Below are 22,135 nucleotides of genomic sequence, written 5' to 3'. Positions count from 1 at the left end.
TCAATGGGTGAAAAGGAAATATACTGGGAGTTAGAGAAAGGAGAGGTAGAATAGGCTAAGACATTTCATGTAAAAGAGTCAAGAAATAGCTTTTGCAATGGTATGGAAGTGGGGAAAGTGAGGGGGAATGAGGGAACCTTCATTCTCATCAGAAATATCTCAGAGAGGAAACAGCATGCACACTCAATCGGGTATAGAAATCTAAAAGAAAAAGGAGAGAAAGGCGACCGAGGGATTAGAGGGGGGATGTGGGTGATAGAGGAGAGGGTAGATCATAGGGGAGAATAGTCAGATTTTTTTACTTTTTGCAGGGTGGTGGGATTGGGATTGTCCAGGACCATGGGGCAGGGTGGTTGCTGGGTCTCTGGGGTGGGATGTGGGCTTGGGGCCTCCTGGCCCCAGGGCCAGTGTTCTGTCCACTGCACCACTCGGCTGCCCCATAACACATTTTAGAAGAGGGACAGAGTGAAAGGAGAGAGAAAATATAATAGAAGGTAGTGGGGAGGAATTAATGGAGGGGATTACAATCAGCAACAGCAACTGTGGAAAAATATGGAAGTAACTTCTATGATGGACTTATGATAAAGAATGTGATCCACCTGAGACAGAGCTGATAGTATCAGAACACAGACTGAAACACATTTTTCTCTTTCTTTCACTTTATTTTTCATGAAATTTTATTTTGGGGGGTGGGGTATTATGTTTACTCTTACAACAAGAATATTTTAGTAATGTGTAAAAAATTAAAGATAATTTTTTAAAAATCCAATGAAGGTGATTGACACCAGGAAGGGGCCTTAGTTCTCTCTCTCTCTCTCTCTCTCTCTCTCTCTCTCTCTCTCCCCTCTCTAATTCTCTTTCCCCCTCCTCCTTCTCTCTCTCCCCTCCTCCCTCTCTCTCACTCACTCACTCACACACACACACTCCTACTCCTTGGTTAACCATAATGTAAGCACTTAATTTTTTTAATATTTCATTTATTTTTCCAACCACATGTAAAGTAGTTTTCAACAATCATTTTTTAAAAAGTTTTGAGTTTTACATTTTTCTTCCTCACTCTCTTCCCCACGCCATAGAAAGCAATCTGATATTTATAGCCATGCAAAATATAGGTCCATATTAATCATGTTGTGAAAGAAGAATGAAATCAAAATGGAAAAAAATTTGAGAAAAAAACATAATATATAAGGCATCATTTAAAAATTGAAGAAAACAAACTTTAGTCTTCATTTAAACTCCATAATTCCTTCTCTGGATATGAATGATATTTTCCATCACAAGGCTTTTTGAATTGTCTTTGATTATTATACTGCTGAAATGAAAAAGTCTAACATAGTTGATCATCATTCCATGTTTCTGTTAGTGTGTGTAATGTTCTGGTTTTGCTCACTTCACTCAGCATCACTTCACTCATGCAGGTCTTTCCAGTGTATTTTGAAGTCCCTTCTCTCATGATTTCTTATAGAATAATAATGTTCCATCACATTCATATGCCACAATTTGTTCAGCCATTCCCCAACTGATGGTCATCTCCTCAATTTCCAATTCTTTACAACTCAAAAAGAACTTCAACAAATATTTTTAGAAATGTGGGTTTTTTTTACCTTTTTCATGATCTCTTTGGGATACAGACCTAGTAGAGGTATTGGATCAAAGGGTATGCACAATTTTATTGACCTTTAGATGCAGTTCCAAATGGATCTCCAGAATGGTTGGATCAGTTCATAACTCCATGAACAATGCATCAGTGAGCCAGTTTTCTCACATCCTCTCCAACACTGATCATTTTCCTTTAAAGTCATATTGACCAATCTGATACGTGAGGCAATACTTGAGCTGTTTTAATTTGCATCTCTCTTATTAAAACATTTTTCATATGACTATAGATAGCCTTAATTTCTTCTTCTGAGAATTGCCTTTTCATATCTTTTGACCATTTATCAATTGGCAAATGACTCATATTCTTATAAATTTGAGTTCTCTATACATTTTAGAAATGAGTCCATCGTCAGAAACACTAGTTATGAAAATTGTTTCACAATTTCCCCTTCCTTTTAATCTTGGTAGCATTGGTTTTATTTAAAGCACTTTTTTGTGCTTCAGCCTATATTCACTTTGGGACAGATCACATTCTTTTTCAAAAGTCCGTCAAAGAAGTTGCTTCAATATTTTTTCCCCACAGTTGCTATTGCTAGTTGTGTTTCCCTCTATCCTATTCCTCCCCACCCCTATTTATTCTAATATCTCTCTTCTTTCACCCTATCCCTCCTCAAAACTGTGTTGCATCTGAATACCTTTTCCCATATCTTCCCCGTCTTCAATCACCTACATCCCCTTTTCCCTCCCCAGTCCCCTTTCTCCCATCCCTTTCCTCTCCCTTTTTCCTCTAGGGTAAGATAGATTTCTATGCCCTATTGAGTGTGTATGGCTCTCTGAGCCATTTCTGAGGAGAATGAAGGCTCACTCATTCCCCCTCACCTTCCCCCCCTTCCACTCCATTGCAAAAACTTTTTCTCACCTCTTCTTCATGAAATATCTTAGGCTATTCTACCTCTCCTTACCCTTTCTCCCAGTACATTACTTTCTCCCCCATTATCTCCCTCTTTATAATATATTATAACTTTATATTCAGCTCCCTCCTGTGCCTTGGCTATATATGCACCTTCTAACTGCCCTTATAAATGAGAAGGTTCAGATGATTTATCAGTATCATCTTCCCATGCAGGAATATATCATTAAATCTTTCATAGTTAGCCTTTCCCATCCACACTCTCTATGCTTCACCTGAGTCCTATACTTAAAGATCAAACTTTCTGTTTAGCTCGGGTCATTTCAACAGGAAAGTTTGAAAGTTCCCTATTTCATTGAATATTCATCTTTTCCCCTGAAGTAGTATATTCAGTTTTCCTGGGTAGTTGATTCTCAGTTGCAATCCAAGCATTTTTGCCTTTCAGAACATCATATTCCAAGTCCTACAAGCCCTTAATGTAGATGTTGCCAAATCCTATATAACCCTGACCATAGCTTCATATTTGAACTGTTTCTTCCTGGTTGGTTGTAGTATTTTCTCCTTCATTTGCGGGTGCTAGAATTTGGCTGTAACAATCCTGGGAGTTTTTATTTTTGGAATCTCTTTCAGGAGGTGGTCGATGTATTCCCTCAATCTCTATTTTACCCTCTGCTTCTAGGATATCAGGGCAATTTTCCTGGAGAATTTCTTTAAAAATGAAGTCTAGGTTTCTTTTCCTGATCATAACTTTCAGGTAGTCCAATAATTTTTAAATTATCTTCTCTGAATCTGTTTTCCAGGTCAATTAATTTTTTTGGTTTTTTGGGGGGGGGGGGTTGGCAAGGCAATGGGGTTAGGTGGCTTGCCCAAGGCCACACAGCTAGGTAATTATTAAGTGTCTGAGGCTGGATTTGAACTCAGGTATTGCTGACTCCAGGGCCAGTGCTCTATCCACTGCACCACCTAGCTGCCCCCCACAATTATTTTTTCAATGTGATATTTCACACATTCTTTCCTAATTTTTCATTCTTTTGGTTTGTTTTATTGTTTTTTGATTTCTCACAAAGTAATCAACTTCCCTTAGCTCCATTCTACAGAAGGAATTATTTTCTTCAGAGAGGTTTCTTATCTCCTTTTCCATCTGGCCATTTCTGCTTTTTAAGCTTTTCTCTTCCTCATTCACCGTTTGGACTGCTTTTTCTATTTGATCTAAACTGATTTTTGAAAATGTGGGTTTTTAATGATTTTCCTGCAACACTTTTCATTCTCTTCCCGATTTTTCCTCAACCTCTCTTACTTGCTTTTCAAAATCTCTTTTGAGCTCTTCCGATTCATATTTTTCTTAGAGGCGTTGGATACATAAACTTTGATTTTTCATCTTCTGAGTGTATATTTTGCTCCTCCTTGGGGACCAAGTAATTGTCTATGGTTAAGTTCTTTTTCTTGTGTTGTTTGTTTATTTCCCCAGTCTAGACTTGATTTTAACTCTTTCTTAAGCTGGGGCTCTGCTTCCAGGGTAGAGGACTCACTTTCTCAAACTTTTGAGGGTTTTTGCAGGGTCCCCCCTACCCCCCTGAAGAATTTCAGTTCCTTCAAGATATTAGGAGAGTCTTTGACTGCTCTCCTGACCTGTTCTCTGGTCTATAGATGACCACAAGCACTCCCCTCTGCTTTGGAAACATGAGGAGGACTTCTGTTCCATTATGACAGTATGGGGTCCCAGACAGTGATCTGGATCTGTGTATGGGCAAAGCAACAGAGTCCTGTCCCAGGGATAGCAGAGAGACCTCTGCTGTCTCCCTTGTTGCCCTTACCAGACCTTGAGCTGAACCAACTGGAAGCAGCTTCCAGGTGGCTCTGCAAGCCTGTTTCTAGTTTCCAGGACTGGGGCTGCACTGAGGCCTAGGCTCCAAGCTTACTCTGGTGTGGCAGTTTTCCTATTGACCTTCCAAGTTCTGCTTGGTAATCTCTGGGCTGAGAGGTTTGGAAAATTAAGTGACCTAAGGGTTATTTCTGGAAGTCTGGAGCCGGTTTGCTCCAGTTTGCAGCCAGTGTAATTCAGGCTGTGCTTGAAAAAGTCCTTTGACTTTTCCTTTTGGGCAGCCGGGTCATACCTTATTTCCAAGGTCTTCGTGGTGCCAATGGACATGACCAGAGTGTTCAGTAATGAGAGTTCAAATCAGGAGAGATGAGTAACAAGTTTTATTAACAGGCCACTACATCTCTGCATTTGCAAGCAAACAGTCCTTTTTTATACATGTAAGACCACTCCTTTAGCCTCTTTTAGGTATGCAAAACAGTATAACTCAAAGATTGTTCCCAGGCTTCCTCTTTCACATTAGATGTTCTCTTTTCTATCAACTTCAAAGGAGTAAGATAATGGTTAAGTGAAGAAGGACCAGAGCTCCTCCCTGAGTACAGAGCACACTCAGATATTTGCTGTTATCAGAGCATTCTGACCTTGTGCAAGCATCTGGGTCTCATGTTTTCTCAAGAGAACTTCATGGCCAGCATTCTTAACTTTAACCCTTTACATGTGCTGTAGCCCTTTTCAACTCCAGTGGAACAGACCCTTCCTATGGATCTTCAAAGCTGTCTTGGACTGGAAAATTGTTTCACTGTCTTTCTGTGAATTCTGCCACCCTAGAATTTGGTTAGAGTCTTAATTTAAAGGTAGGAGTGGTCTGGAGGAGAGTTTCTGGGATTTCCTGCCTTACTTCACCATCTTGACTCCACCCCTGCCTAATTTTATTAAAAATTTTATTTAGTATTTTATTTTTCCCAGTTACATGCAAAAACAATTTTTAATGCATTTTAAAAACTGAATTTCAAATTTTCTCCATTCCTTCTTCTCCATCTCCTTTAACTGAGAAGGTAAGCAATTTGATATGTTATACATGTGAAGTCATGGAAAACATTTCCCTAATATTAATGTTGTCAAAGAAATATTGACCCCTCCCCCAAAAACCCTTAGGAATACTAAAGTAAATACTAAAATACTATTGTAAAAATATATATATTTCATTCTGCATTCAAACACTATCAGTTCTTTCTCTAGGAATGTATAGTATTTTTCATCATAAGTCCATCAGAGTTGCCTTTGATCATTGTATTGCTGGGAATAACTAAAGCATTCACAGCTGATCATCTTGCATTATTGTTGTAGTGTATATAGTACTGGCCTTGGTGTCTGGAGGATAGAAATTCAAATCCAGCCTACGATATTTAGTAGCCAAGGGACTACCATATACTATATTTTCACTCTCCTTTCACTCTGTCCCTCTTCTAAAATGTGCTGTAGGGTAGCTGAGTGGTGCAGCAGACAGAGCATCAGCCCTGGGACCAAGAGGCCCCAAGCCCACATCCCACCCCAGAGACCCAGCAACCACCTGGCCCCATGGTCCTGGACAGGCTGCCCAATCCCAACACCTTGTAAAAAGTAAAAAAAGAAAATGTGTTATATCTGACTATTCCCTCCTGTGATCTACCCTCTCCTCTATAACCCACATCCCCCCCTTCCCCCTGTCCCCCTTCTCTCCTTTTTACTCCAGATGTCTATACCCTATGTATGTATGCTATTCCCTCTCTGAGTAATTTCTGAAGAGAGTGAAGGTTCCTTCATTCCCCCTAGCCTTCCCCCCTTCCATATCATTGCAAAATCTCATTGCAAAAAAATCTTTTATATGAAATATCTTAGCCTATTCCACCTCTACTTTCTCTTACTCCCAGTACATTTCCCTTTTACCCATTGACTCCATTTTTACACTATATTGTATATTCAAATTCAGCTCTCTCCTGTGCTTCATCTATAAAAACTCCTTCTACCTGCTCTATTAAATGAGGTTCATATGAGCATTATCAGTATCATTTTTCTGTGCAAGAATATATGCAGTTCTTCATCATTAAGTCCCTCATAATTAACCTTTCTCCTCCACTCTCTATGCTTCACCTGAGTCCTATATTTGAAAGTCAAATTTTCTGTTCAGCTCTGGTTGGTTCAACAGGAACATTTGAAATTCCCCTGTTTCACTGAAAGTCCATCTTTTCCCCTGGAAGAGAATGTTCAGTTTTACTGGGTAGCTGATTCTTGGTTGCATCCCAAGCTCTTTTGCCTTCTGGAATATTATAGTCCAAGTCCTATATGCCCTTAATGTAGTTGCTGCTAAGTCCTGGGTGATCCTGACTGCAGCTCCACGATATTTGAATTGTGTTCTTCTGACTGCTCATAATATTTTCTCTTTGACTTGGGAATTCTGGCACTTGACTATAATATTTTTGGGGGTTGGGTTTTTTATTTTTTGGATCTCTTTCCAGGGGAGATCAATGTATTCTCTCAATTTCTATTTTGCCCTCTGCTTCTAGGATATCAGGGCAACTTTCCTGTAGAAATTCTTTAAAAATTATGTCAAGGCTCTTTTCCTGATCATGACCTTCATGTATCCTAATAATTTTTCAATTATCTTTCCTGAATCTGTTTTCCAGATCAGTTATTTTTTTCAATGAGAAGTTTCACATTTTCTTCTAATTTTTCATTCTTTTGGTGTTGAAGTATTGTGTCTTGATTTCTTGTAAAGTCATCAGCTTCCTTTAGCTCCCTTTACATCTGAAGGATTTATTTTCCTCAGAGAGCTTGCTTATCTCCTTTTCCATCTGGTCAATTCTGCTTTTTAAAACATTCTTCTCCTCAATAACTTTTTGAACTATTTTTATCCATTTGACCTAAGCTGGTTTTTAACATGTTATTTTCTTCAGCAGTTTTTGAATCTCCTTGTCTAAGCTGCTGACTTCATTTTCATGTTTTCCCTGCATCTCTCTCATTTCTTTTTCCAATTTTTTCTTCTATCTCCCTTACTTGATTTTCAAAATCTTTTTTGAGCTCTGTCATAGCCTGAGCCCAACTTCCATTTTTCTTGGAGTCTCTAGATGTAGAAGCTTATACTTCCTCATCTTCAGATTGAGTATTTTGATCCTTCTTGGGATCATAGACTAAGTATTTGTCAATGATCAGGCTCCTTTTTTTCCCCTGCTTACTCATTTCCCCAGTCTGTGCCTGGTTTTGGGGTGCTTCCTGAGCTTTTGAGTTTTATTGGGATGCCCCAACAAGGACCTCAATGTGTGAGGCTCTGACTGCTCTTCTGGTCTGTGAATGACTGCAAGCACACCCCTCTGCCACAGGACTGGGGGGGGTGGTGGTCCCTGTTCTATGGGGGTCCTAGACTATGATCAGGATCTGAATGTGGTCAGAGCCCCAGTCTTGTTCCAGGGACAGGGGACAGACCTTGGAAGTCTCCCTCCTCTCCTTTACATTTTATGGGCTGAGCACTCAGGGTGCAGCTGCCTGGAAGCGCCTGCTTGCTGGCTGCATAGGGCCTTCTTCCATTTCCTGGATCTGGGCTGCTGACTATGCTAAGTGCTGCACTGGTGCCAAGTGCACTGAGTGTTGAGATTGCGCTCAGGGCCTGGGCTTCGTGCTCATTCTGGCAGAGGTCTCCCTGATGATTTTAGCTGTGCTTGGTGCTCCCTGGGATGCAGGTCAGGGAACTGGTGGTTCCCAAGTGCCCTGGGGCTGTTCCCAGGAGGCTGAAGTTTCTTCATTCTGGCAGGAGATACCCCTCCAACCCCATGGAACAGTTTTTCCACTATTTTCCAGGTTACTTTGGGCTGGAGAATTGCCTCCTTTCTGTGGGTTCTGTCTCTTGAAAATTTAGTTAGATTCATAATTTTAAGATTTTTGAAATATTTTAGAGAGAGCACCTAGGAGAGACTCTTCTTCTGCCACCATCTTGGTTCTGCCCTGAAATGGTCTTCTTCAAGAATGAAGGACAACATCAATTTTGTACACAATACATATCATCTTGCATCAGCTCATATAAGTCTTTTAAGGTTTTTCTAAAAGCATTCTGCTCAACCTTTCTTATAGCAGAAGAGTATTCCATCATAATCACATACTATAATTTGTTCAATCATTCCCTATTGATATGCATTCCCTCTTTTTCCAGTACTTTGACACAAGTAAAGAGTTGCTATAAATATTTTTTTTGTATAGATGGGTCCCTTTCCTTTCTACTTTTTCTCTCTTTTGGGATACAGACCCAGGAGTGGTATTGCTAGCTCAAAGGATAGGCATGGTTTTATGGCTCTTTGGGCAAAGTTCCAAATTGCTCTCCAGAATACTTGAATCAATTCACAGTAGACTGATATTTTATTTTTCCCACTTCCCTTCCAACGTGTCATTTTCCTTTTCTCTCCTATTAGTCAATCAAATAGGTATGAGGTAGTACTTCATAACTGTTTTATTTTTTCATTTAATAGAAACACTTTAATGGAAACAAATTGCTAATCCCTGAATCTAACCAAAGCCTCTACTTGGCTTTGTTCTCAATCTTGTTATAAAGTCTCATGCCAGAAAGAAGTTAGGGTTCATTTGTTAAATTTCCATCCCTTTCTCCAAGGGTGGGACAAGTATACTAACTTCCAATGAGAACCTATCAATCATCCTCTCTACCATTGCAAGTTTCCTGCTGAAAAATCATAGATGAATAAAGGATGTATGGGTCAATAGTGTCCAACTCTCTCATTTGATAGAGGGAAAAAACTGAGGGCCAAAGATGAAGCTATCCAAGGTCATACCAGTAGCCAATGGCAGAGTTTGGATAGATACCCAGCTCCTATGCCCACTGGCCCTAGTCCACTGAATGCTAATTTTAAGAGAGCCATTGGAGATCCATCAGTTCAATTCATTTTATAGACTGCCTAGAGTTGGGGTAGCTGTCAGTGAAATCAGGTGTGTTGACTTCTCTGACTCTCTTCCTCTAGGCCCAGTCATTCAATTCACTGTACACATAGTAAGGCTTCCACTGCATATACTGATTCAAATCTAGAACAGATTCTAAATGGAATCTGATAACTCTCCCTTCACTCCAATTCCCTCCAGAAGCTGGTCGGCCAACCTCCGAGTACAAAAGTCAGGTACCCAGAAACCAGGTTTTCCCTGAAATTTTACTTTACCGAGAATGCCTCCTATTTAATGGTGGGTGCTCTTCTTTTAGCTGGCTCCTCAAACAGGGATTTGTTCTAGCTAAATCTCTTTAGGCTTACATAGTAAGTATGCTGAAATGCTGATACCAGTCATCCAGTCTATAGCCTATTGAGACCAACTCTAATTGCTGAGCTTGGACTGAAAGACCCTTGCCCTCTCTTGGACTTTGTTCATTATTTTTTTTAAATTTATTTAAGGCAATGGGTTAAATGACTCACCCCAGATCACACAGCTAGGCAATTATTAAGTGTCTGAGGCTGGGTTTGAACTCAGATCCTCCTGACTCCAGGGCCGGTGCTCTATCCACTGTGCCACCTAGCTGCCCACAAATGTCTAATATCTCTGGCTGATTTGGAAGGACATGAAAGGCAGAACTGATAGGAGTGAGGTGGGGGCCTCACAGGATGAAAAGACAGGCAAAAGTTTCTCTCTTTGCTGACATAGGGAGGGTCCCATCAGTGACATCACAGATCCTATGTAGGTGTCAAAATGTGACAACATTCTGGAAGGATGAGTAGGAGGAATGACCTGAATCCTTATGGGTTTCTGGAATTTTTTTACTTTATATCTTCAAGAAAATATCATAAAATTTGGGGTGGGGAGAGAGAATAAATGATTCTTTCATAATTATGGAAGGAGCAGTCACAAAGTAGATTTAAAAAAATCTAAGAATTTGAGTTGGGTTTTTGTTTTTGTTTTTATTTTTATTCAGAATTTACCAAAATAAAATGGGCATTTCTATCTTGATAGGACAGGAAAAATAGGATTTGTGGCTCTGTTTTTTTTTAAGTCCATCCAAAATTCAATCTATAACTTTCAAAGTTGTCCTGCCTTCTGCTGAAAGTAGTTTTCTAATACCTACATAACAAGATATAAGCCTTTTTTTATGATGGAGGTTTGCCCATATGGCAAGGTCAAAGCGGAAATGGGAAATTTTGAAAAACTGACAGTCCTTGTTACCCTAGCCTTGATCTTCAGCTGGAGAGACAGAGCGAGACAGGGAGAGACAGAGAGACAGAGAGAGCCAGAGAGAGAGAGAGAAACAGAAAGGGAGAGAGAGGAGGAGGAAGGGAAGGAAAGAGCAAGAGGGAGAGAGAGAAGAGGGAAAAGGAAGAGGGGTGAGAGGGTGAACAGAAGGAAGAGAAGGAAGGAGTAGGAGAAATAGAGGAGGTAAAGGAGAGAGAGGAGGAAGAAGGGAGGGGACAGAGCAAAAGGAAGAGAGAGGAGAAAAAAGGGGAAGGGAATGGGAGGGGGAAGAGACAGGAAGAGAAGGAAAGAGCAGAGGGAAAAGAGGGAAGAGACAGACAGACAGACATTTGGTTCATTGATAACTCATCCAAAGAAACTGCTTGCAAATATACCAAAGTCAAACTTTCAACAGATCATAACCATTCTACTATTCTTTTTTGTTTAGCATTCCATTTTTTTTTGTGTGGGAATAAAATCTTACTTGATTCATGTTTTTATTCACAGTCACTTTCTCCTCATCCAGGTGTTGAGGAAGAACGTTTAGACTGGAGCCAATGAGGATGATAAGTGTTTATTTGGCACTTTCAGTTTTTTGCAAAGAGGTTTACAAATATTATCTCATTTTCTTCTGTCATTTCTTCTGGAAACTGAGGTGGAAGGGGGTTAGAAGTGTAGCATTATGGGGAGGCTAGGTGGCACAGTGGATAGAGCACCAGCCCTGGATTCAAGAGTACCTGAGTTCAAATCCTACCCCAGACACTTAATAATTACTTAGCTGTGTGGCCTTGGGCAAGTCACTTCCCTTGCAAAAGAAAAAGAAAGGAAGTGGAGCACTAGGGAACCTTGTTCCCCTATTGAGAAGATAGGAAACCCCCAAGAGGAAACTCAGAAAATATTAAAGGCAAAGATCAGTGAAAGGAGTCAATCTCTGGGTCCTAAGGCGATTGGTGCCATTACTAGCCACTGGTTAGGAGGAATACTGAGTGTCCCCAAAGTGTCAGACTTTGGGAATACCTTGTCTATAGTGAAATGATAACATTTAATACACATATACACACAAAAACACCCTGATTCAAAGATGAGGTTTGAGTTGAATCTAGAAAGAAATGTCACATGGGACCATCAAGTTCAAGTCAACCATTTTATTTCATTTAATTTCTGAACTTAAGGAGCCAAAAAAAGGCACATTTCTATACACATAGGAGAATGCATAAAGAAAATTCTAGATAAAATCCTGAATGTCCATTTATGTGATAAATTCCATAGAGTTGTCTTGCTTTTGTGGTGTGTGCTTCCTTCTAAGCTTTATTGTATCCTCTTTTGTGTGTTTTTATAAATTATATAAAACAAATGAAATTATATAAAATAAATTCTATTTTTTATAATTATAAAATGATTGTTTATAGAAACTTTATAATTACAAAGTATTTATATATTTATAACATTTTATAGCATATATTAGCATAATGTTAATAAAATAACATGCCATATTCTAGCATCATAGTGAATAAACTGTTAAGCAACCACTATGAGCCTGGCACATAAGTGCTGGAGAAACGCAAAAAGGCAAGAGACAATCTCTGCCCTCAAGGGGTTCACAGTCTAATGGAGGAGATTACAAATAAAGGAATAAAATTCCGTTGTGATGGACTCTATGACCCCATTTGGATTTTATTTTTGGCCAAGATACTAGAGTGGTATGTCATTTTCTTCTTCAGTTCATTTTCCAGATGAGGAAACTGAGGCAAAAAATATGAAGTAATTTGCCCAGGGCAAATGCCTGAGACTAGATTTGAATTTAGGCAGATGAGTCTTTCTGACTTCCAGCCTGGTACACTATGCACTATGGTGCCAGCCAAGCCACAGTTAAGACAAGAAAGGAATTAAAATTAGAGGGTTGGGAAAGACTTCCTGTAGAAGATGGGATTCTTAGTTGGAGCTAAAGAATAAAGTCAGAGCGGTTAGTGGACAGTGAGAAGGGAGCATATCCCTGGTATAAAGGAAAAAGAAAATGTCTAAAGCCAAGAAATGGACATTCTTATTGATAGAACAGTCAGGAAGCCTAATTACACTGGGCCAATGAGTATGTGTGAGGACTGAGATGGAAGAAGAGTGGGAAGGAGGAGGCTGGATTTTGAAGAACTAGGAATGTTAAACCAGGATTTTGTAACGGATTCTGGAGGCCATAGAGATTCACTGGTGTTTATCGAGATGAAGGAAGTAGATGACATGGCCAGACCTGCACATATGGTATGTTTTATTATCTTTCACAATTATATATTATTCATAATTATTGATTTATTATTTTAAATACTATAATTTACAAGACACTTATATAGTCATATGTGTCATATTTCTAACATAAATTCTCCATGCTACTTTCAACATTATTTTGTACCTTCTTCTGAACCATTTCCTGCGCTCAATTATAATTATGAAATGACTGTTGATATATTTTATAATTATTTACATATTTTGTAATTATAAATTATTCATGTTCTAGGATTATAAATTATATGCATATGATTATATTTTGTATAACACATATAAAAATAATGACTGAAGTTATATTATATAATCTTATGTTTTATTTCATTAGAATTATAAATTGTCCAGTTATAAAATATTTATTTATACAATTATATGTATGTGTGTGTATGTGAATATATATATACACATACTATAAGATAAATTCTATGTTACTTTCAAAACTGTCCTGGGCTTCCTTCTTTTCTGTACATTTAAAAGAATGCTAAGCTTCCCCCCCACTTTTATATTGTTACTAACCCACCCACTCCATCCCCATCTCTCCTCAGTTAAAAACCAAGAAAAAGAAGGAACCTTTAACAAACAACAGAATTAGTAAAATAAATCCCCATAATGCCCTACAGTCTTTTACAGATGAGGAATGTGAAACCCAGAGAGAATTAGAGATTGGCTCAAAGTTACAGACAGCTCATAAATGGAACAGACAGGATTCAGACCTAGATCTTTGAACTCCAAGTCCAGTTTACAAAGCATTTCTATAGAGCAAGATTTGCAAAACTCTTTTACAAATGTTGACTCATTTGACCCTCACAAAAACTCTGAAAGATAAGTGCTAATATTATCCCCATTTTACAGATGAGGAAACTGAGGCTGAGAAAGCATAAGTGATTTGTCCAAGATCACACAGGCTGCATGTGAACTCAGGTTTTCTTGATTCATTTATTTATTTTGGTGTTGTCCAGTTATTTCAGTCTTGTCCGATTTTTTGTGATCCCATTTTGGGGTTTTTCTCGAGAAATATATTGGAGTACTTTGCTATTTCCTTCTTGAGCTCATTTCACAGATGAAGAACTGAGGAAAACAAGGTTAAATGACTTATCCAGGGTCAGCCAGCTAGTGAGTGTCTGAGGCCAGATTTGAACTTAGGAAGATGAGTCTTCTTTATATCAAGCCAAGAGATGAATGCACTATGACACCACTATCTGCCCTCTTGATTCTAGACCCACTTTGTTTCTGCTTGGTTTCTTTATCCAAACATCTCCACGCAATTCCTATTTCTTCTTTATCCTAACATCTGATCACAGAACCCCTCACCCCTCACTAGTTTTTCACACTAATCAGTGATTGTGTAATAGAAACTGCTCTGAAAGGGCAAGCTAGGTGGCGCAGTGGATAGAGCACTGGCCCTGGAGTCAGGAGGACCTGAGGTCAAATGTGACCTCAGACACTTTATTACCTGTGTGATGTTGGGCAAATCACTCAAACCCCACTGCCTTAAATAAACCAAAAAAAAGGGGGGGGAAAGGAAAGAAACTGCTCTGGCTCAGGAAGTGAGGATGAGGATGAGGATGATGATGATGTTGATGCTTTTTCTTTGTATCCCAAGTGCTTAGCCTGGACATAAGAATACTTGTTGATTGATTATTTAGCCCTCTTTTGACTTGGTTCACCCCAGGAACATCTCATGGGGATGGGGTTGTTTCCCTAAACTTGTGTACTCCATCTTCCAGGGCCAACCTTGGCGGTGTCAATTGGCTATAGGCTGAGCCAAGAGAGCAGTGACCCCAGGATAATACTAAAGACACAGCACATGGATGTTTCAGGCCGACTGGTTCTAAACTGACTATAGCCAAGGATTAAGGACTGCCCAAAAGCCCTAGGTCCAAGAGCATTGCCAAGGAGTCACTTATTCACTGGCTTAGTTCCTTTTCCATCCCCAAAAGAATCAGGGCCTGATGCCTTCCAAAGTGGCTTGAACCTAGCAGTCTTTATTGTCTGAATGATCAGAGAATTCAGCCACTAGAAGGTCAACATCCATACTCCATTCTAGGAAAGGAGAAGATGCCATTTGCTCCATAGCCATGTCCCCTTCTCCCCTATAAGGGGGATGAGACCAGGCATACCTGAGCGAGCAGATAAGGTCACTACTATCTTCCAGGAAGGGATTAAAGGACTGAGCCAACAACCACTGGACTCTTTTTAGCTTAGAAAGTTGGGATTCATCTGAGATCCAGAGGGAAGGAAGAAAATAAATGTGTTTGAAGTCAACCTGAGTGTGTCAGGGAGGGAGAGTGGTATGGTGGCAAGAATGCTTGACTGGACACCTAGATACCCTACATTGAAATGCCAGCTAGGCCATTCCCCTTGTATCCCAAATTTCATAAAGGCTTTAATCCCATGATATGTGAGGAATTGATTCAAATGTCTAACAATGAGCCTGCTGGTTGTTCTTTCTGCCGTTAGTCTCTTCCCTTTCCAAGCCATCCTCCATTCACCTTTCAAATTGATCGTCCTAAAGCAAGAATCTGACCACATCACTCCACCCCACCCCAAATCCATAAACTTCAATGGCTCCCTATTACTCCCAGGGTTAAAAATAAAATCCTCTGGTGTTCCAAGCCCTACCTGACCTAACCTCCAACTACCCCACCTCTTAGATCTTACACATGCTCTTTTCCCATTCTTTCCTACTTTAAGGCATTGTTCCTGACTGTCCCCTGACTCCTAGAATATTCTTCTTCCTCATCTCTGCCTCATGTAAACATAGCTTGTTTGAGTACAATTGTTTCCATGCTGTCTTCCCCAGGGGACTATAAGTTCCTTGAGGACAGGAACTTTCCTTTACCATCTTTGTATTCTCCGACCTTGGCAAGATGTCTAACACAAAGACAACTCATAAATATTCCTTTGTTGACATGTATACATGCTGGCATATACATACATACCCACACACATATATATGTTTATATAAATATATATATGCAAACTCACTGAAGGTGGAAGCTAGTTCATTTGTTAAATTGTGAGGTTCATTTTTATAGCAAGCACATAGTAGATCATTAATGGAGGCTTCTCTGATTGACTCATTTTACAGATGAGGAAACTGAGACAGACAGGTTAAGTGATTTGCTTAGGGTCACTCAGCTAATGAGGCCAAACTTGAACTCAAGATGAGTCTTACTGACTCCTGGCTGGGTGCTGAATGCATTGGGCCGCCACCTGGTGACCCCAATAAAATTGTTGATTGAACAATTGATCATGTCCTACACCCAGTCTGAGGGCCTTGGGAAAATTTGGTGGGGGCATCTGGCCAAACTTGAAGACCACATAATCCAGTTCACATTTGTCTCTGATTTTCCTTTTTCATTCTCCTTTCAGTTCTGATAACAGAAAGATTGCCTAGAATCTAGCAAGCAGCCAAGCAACCAATTAATCAGCAAGTATTATTAAGTATCTACCAAGTACTAAGCACCTACTCTTTACCAGGAAATGTGCTAATTGTTTTGGGATTTGAAACAAAAATGAGGTCCCTGACCTTTGGGAGAATAAAATCTAATTTGATTTTTCATTAAAATCTTGTAGTTTGATTGCCTCATTCACTGTCTATCAGCATTTAAATGCTGAGATCCTGGGGGTGGCTGCCCACCTTGTATGATGAAATACAGAACCAAATAAACTCCTCTCCAGTTTTATCAAAGCACAAAAGAAAGTTATAAAGAAGAAGTTAGGGACAGGCTCTACTCAGAGGATGGGTTCCACAATCAAAGAAGTCTTCCCATTAGCAGCTATACCTCTTCCCCCAATTCCTTGTCATTAACTTTTTTTTTAGCCCTGGAGAATTTTGCTTCCTTTTGATTCTTTCCAGAGTCCAGGATGATTCCAAGAGGGCTGAACAAGGCAGATTTCAAGACCCTTTACCAGTGCAGACATGGCCCATTCTGCTATACTGTTCTATTTTCAAGAAAGGAAAGCTTAAAAATGGTGGCAGGATGAGCTTTACTATTCTTCCTCTCATCGAGACTTGTAGAGTCCAACACCCCAAAGAAGAAATCCAAGCTGGAGCATGGGGTGGAGGGAGAGCTGGAGCTGTCAAGAATGTCATGGGGGAGAAAATATGGTAAAACAATCCAGAATGTCTCATAGACTATGAATAAGCTATTTTGAAGAGCATTCTTGTTTGTTTTTTTAGGTTTTTTGCAAGGCAAATGGGGTTAAGTGGCTTGCCCAAGGCCACACAGCTAGGTAATTATTAAGTGTCTGAGACCAGATTTGAACCCAGGTACTCCTGACTCCAGGGCCGGTGCTTTATCCACTACACCACCTAGCTGCCCCTTGAAGAGCATTCTTAACTGACCTGGTGAGTTGGGCAGGAAAGTTACCCTCTCCTTAAGAGGTGGGAAAAATGTAGGGCATTTGGCTTCCACAGAATAAGAGGAAATTGTTGGTTTAAAAAGAAGAAGAATATATATTCACACATGTTATTTACATTACAAAGACTGGGGTATGCCTGTGGCCATTGGGCCTACATGCAAGGTATGTGAGTGTAAGACAAAAGAAATGACCCTGACCAGTCATTGAGCTGAGTGAGGTCCCTTCACCCAAGATTAAGCTTCCTTGCTCAGGGGGAAGTCAAAAACTGGCCCTGAGTTGACTTAAGGTCCCTGACCTCTGCAAGTATGCCTGCTTAATGAGGTCTATACATATTACTATATACTCCCTTGTTCTCATTAGTATAATAACCCAGGAGGGGAAAAAATATTACTAGAGAGTGTATGGGGGTGAGCATATTATTAGATTGTAACCCTGATGATTCAGACCAGTGCTCTATCTGATTCAACACCTAGCTGCCCTTCTGCCCCCATTCTTGATGAGTCTTATGATCAAAAGGGCTTAACCCTAGCTCCCTTCTCATAGGTGACTTTTGGGGGGCAGTGGTTGCTTTTGCACTTCCTTTTTAAGGAAAGATCACCCCCCCCCAGGGTGAAGATCGAGGGTCTAGAATCAAATATAAATTCCTTTCTTTGGCTTCTGAAGCTTTTCATGATCTGGACTCTTTCTCCTTTTCTAGTCTTCTTCCTTGCATCTTTTTTTTTTTTTTAGGTTTTTGCAAGGCAAATGGGGTTAAGTGGCTTGCCCAAGGCCACACAGCTAGGTCATTATGAAGTGTCTGAGGTCGGATTTGAACCCAGGTACTCCTGACTCCAGAGCCGATGCTTTATCCACTGCGCCACCTAGCCACCCCTCTTCCTTGCATCTTAATCTCCTCCATGTACTCTATAACCCAATGATCTATTCAACAAGATAATTTCCTTCTTAGAATATTCATTACTACATAATTGAAGGAAATGCTAATTTTCAGCTGAGAGGTTAGTGAAAATAAAGATGCAATTTCTTCTTCCCATCCAAGTTCACAAACCTTCTGAAATCTATCCACAACCCTATTGGGAGTCTGTAGATCTCAGCTTAAGAACCTTTGTCTTAGAGGCCTCTGAGTGGGGAGCAAAGAGTGAGAGGACTTCTGGGAGAGCAGACATTCTGTTCAAGTTGTATGATCTTGGGCAAGTCCTAGGAACTGCCAACTCCCCACATCTGTAAAATGAAGGAAGTTGTATGAATTGACAATTCCCTTCTCTTCTAACCTTCTGAGAGTCTGAGTTACTATCTCTTAGAAACTAATTATCTCAACTCATTTTCTGCTTGGTCTATACCCATATCCACTCTCCAAAATGGATCTTGAGAAGTCATGTTCAGGAGCTGTCACTCAACCCTGAATGCCAATAGGATCCTGTCCCTTCACCCAACTCTGAAGTCCCTTCCCACCTTGGAATCACATCAGCCAGTACTACCATTGCTCATGGAAAGGGCATGTTAATCAACTCACCTTGCCCATTCCCTGTCTGTCACTCCCCTATTCAGGGTATACCCCAAAATCAGAGTGCAGTTTGAGGCTATTAAAGTTTTTTAATTTGATTTTTGGGACACCATGCATATGTTGTCTCTCCCTAAGTTTCCAGAAGGCAAAGGGATGCCCTGATTTTCTATATTTATTCCAGTTGTTAGCAAAATATTGGAAGCATAGTAGATCCTTAACAGATGACTTCTCATTCATTCTTCCTGCCTTGATAAAAAAAGACATTTCCAAACAGAAAAATTAGCCATACATAAATCACTTTTTAAAAACTTTTTAATTAATAAAGAGGGAGGCAAGAAAGAAAGAAATATTCATTTAAATAACTATTGCAGAAAAGGAGATCCGGGCCAGCTAATGAGACCCACATCTCCCAGAACAGGATTCCATGATGATACAAAGGAAATAAATTACTTCATTTTCAATACTGTTTGGCATGACTGCATTTCCCCTCCCCCCTCCCCCCAATCTTCTAAACACTCAAAACAGCCTCTTTCCTAAGCTTTAGGATGGGTCTAGCAGCTCCCTGTCCCTCTGGGATTGGGTGGGAGAGGCCTTGTTACAAATGGTAGGACAGCAAAACCTGCCCTGTTCTAGCATCAATCAGGCCTGGCTGGGAGAGAGGTCCACACTGCTCAGCCCCATCAGGTAAGGAGCTGTTGTCTTGAGAGGCTGAGAGTGCATGAGTGTGAGCGTGAGTGTCTGCCTGCCCAAAAGGAATTGTGAAGACTGTCAGTGCTGAATGAAGAGCTCCTTCTGGTAGTGGTGGGGCAGCTTCACAGAAGCCTTTGCTCCCTCCTTCCCCAAGCTCCCCTGACTCTGAAGGGTGGTCTTCCCATGGAGAGATAGCTGAGTTTAAGGCAGCCAAAGCAGATATTCAAAATGTTACCCTTGGCCGCCCTTCCAGAGCAGAAATGGAGAGGGGGTGGGTAGAGGCCCAAAGGGAAGAGATGAAGGGGAGGGGGCATGCAGTGGGGGCAGGTCCACCCCTCCCCAACAAGGCTCCTGGCTAAGTTGCATGACTAGCTTAAAACAAAACAAAAACCAAAACAAATCATCCTCTGCCCCTTTGGTGCCCAAGTCAAGGCTGAGCTACTTGGTGAAAGGGAAGCAGCTCCCATACACCCCTAGCCACCAGGTTTTCTGTTCCTGCTTGGCATGTGGGGAGAAGAGGGAAGAAATGCATGCACCAAGCACGTGAGTTGCTAGTGCCCCTTAGCTAGAGCTTTCTGGAAAGGTTGCTCCCCAGAACTGGTCTAAATAAAGTAGAAACAGTAGGGTTTGGATCCCCCCAAGGGATTTCTCCCTCCATTCTCCCCTTGGAGCAGAGTACAGAAGAGGGAGGGCCAAGGGCCAAGAAGGGGACCAGGAGGAGCTCGGGTGATTGTGGACTGAAGGCCATAATCCTCGCACCCCCTGGCTTCAGGATCTCTCCATCCCCAGCCCCCAAGAAGGGGCTGATTTCCCAAGTGAGAAGCTGGGAGCTCCAGCTAAATCTCTCCCATAGGGAGGCAATTAAGTGCTGATCCAAGGGGTGAGGACTTTGAGATAGAAGACTCAGAATGAGGGCACCCACAGCCCCCCCAGGGCTCAGAATTCCCACTAAGATGGCATTTTGCTTTGGTGGGGTCCACTCTACTCTCCAGCCCTGAGGAAATAAAGGAAATATCCTGGATCAATTGTTGTTATGTGCCTAGAGAACTGTGGGGGGGCTCCTTTGACTTCTTGGTCAAAGCTACCCACAAGTGCAAGAGGCTAGTGTGCCGCCATTCCCTAAACAATCCGATTATGTCTTAGAGAATATGAACAGCCTGGGTGTGATCCTCCTCCCTTCCTCTCCAAAGAGACCAGAGGAGGATTGACCAGAAGTGACAGCAGATGGAGGAAGTGCCCTTGGGTTTGAGTGGGCTAGGAAGTCCTCCCCCAGTGTTCTTCCTCCTTGGATAGGAAGGGTCTCCAGAAATAAGGGATGTTGCTTTCTGATTCTGGGGGACTTAACCAGCTGAATTCTCTTCCTCTCCAGTCTCTGCTGTGTCTTGAATATCGCCCACTGCAGCTTCCACTATAGGGATTGTTTAAACCAACAGGTTTTCCTTAAATTTAAAATAATAATAATAATCACACACACACACACACACACACACACACACACACACACACACACACACACACACACACAAACACACACCCCCAAAAAATACTCCTATCCAAAAAAGTGTAGGAGGGGAAAGTAGCCACTGGCTTGACTCTGAAGGTCACTTGCCTCTCCCAGAGAGCCCTGGGTCACAGCAATCAATGGTCCCAGGCACTGGACTCACCCAGGAGTCTTTCATGATTGATTTGGAGAACAAAAGCTTCCACTCCGTCACCCTGTGATTGGGGCCAGAAGTCAGCTTCTCCAGACTTCTCATAATTGGTTGGGGGGGGAGGAAGACAAATGCTCCTGATTGGTTTCAGAGACTCCAAATGGAGTCTCTCATGATTGACTTCAACACTCCTCTGGGACAAAGCAGGTGCCTGGTGAATGGCCTCCAGGCTCAAGTTAGAGAGAGAGCCATGGGTCCCTTGCACCTCTGGCCACAGCAGCAGAAAGATACAGTTGGGTGGCCAGGCCTCAGTTGCCCCGATAGACCTCAATCTTGCTGGCCTTGGCCAACATGTCAATGATGTGGGCTTCAAAGTCTGCATCGTGTACTCCTGTCTTCCGGAATTCCCCCGCATAGCGGTTGTTTTCCCAGTAATGATGCCAGTTGCCTCTACTGTCTGCCCCAAACCCGTAGACGTTCACCTGAGAGCAGAAGGAAGGAAGGCATGGGTCAACTGAGGGATTGGAGCAGAGCTCAAAGGGTTTGGGTCAGGAATGGTCTGTAGGCTTTCTCCTGAGGCCTTTGAATTGTCTCCTATCACTCACGTCATGAACAGTGAGAGTTTTCAGTTAGGAAAGACTAATTGAGAGAGGTTTAGGTTCAAACTGCCAGAGGGGACATTAGATACCTTTTATTAGGGACAGAACCCAAAGCTCTAGGCCCTGAGTTCAAATCCATCTTCAAATACTAACTAGTTGTGTGACCCTGAACAAGTCCCCTCTGCCTGCCTCAGTTTTCTTATCTGTACAATGGGGTTAATTATAGCAGCTGCCTTCTGGGATTACCATGAGGATGAAGTGAGATAACGATCATGCCTGAGATGTAAGGAGTACATAATAAGAATAATATAAATGATGACTGTTAGTTTTATTATCCTATTTATTTAGTATCTTAGGGAATTTCAGTCCCAGAACTAGGGAAAGAGTAAAGTGAATGGGGCAGCTAGGTGGCGCAGTGGATAGAGCACCGGCCCTGGAGTCAGGAGGACCTGGGTTCAAATCCAGCCTCAGACACTTAATCATGACCTAGCTGTGTGGCCTTGGGCAAGCCACTTAACCCCACTGCCTTACAAAAAA

At 41.3% G+C, this 22,135-nt stretch overlaps 1 protein-coding gene across 5 annotated transcripts in view; it reads right to left on the bottom strand.

The window, feature by feature from the left end:
- Positions 1-13,340: 13,340 nt before the first annotated feature.
- Positions 13,341-22,135, bottom strand: part of ST3GAL2 (ST3 beta-galactoside alpha-2,3-sialyltransferase 2) — a 62,742-nt gene continuing 53,947 nt past the window's right edge. For all 5 annotated transcript variants that reach the window (XM_074199380.1, XM_074199382.1, XM_074199381.1 and 2 more), the window contains exon 7: positions 13,341-21,481. In XM_074199380.1, the coding sequence (XP_074055481.1) occupies positions 21,308-21,481 (174 nt within the window). In that variant the 3' untranslated portion in view covers positions 13,341-21,307. The remainder of the gene's footprint in view (positions 21,482-22,135) is intronic.

The sequence above is a fragment of the Macrotis lagotis genome, chromosome 1, assembly GCF_037893015.1.
Source record: "Macrotis lagotis isolate mMagLag1 chromosome 1, bilby.v1.9.chrom.fasta, whole genome shotgun sequence".
Taxonomy (NCBI): Eukaryota; Metazoa; Chordata; class Mammalia; order Peramelemorphia; family Peramelidae; genus Macrotis; species Macrotis lagotis.
This window is presented reverse-complemented; position numbering and strand designations above follow the sequence as displayed.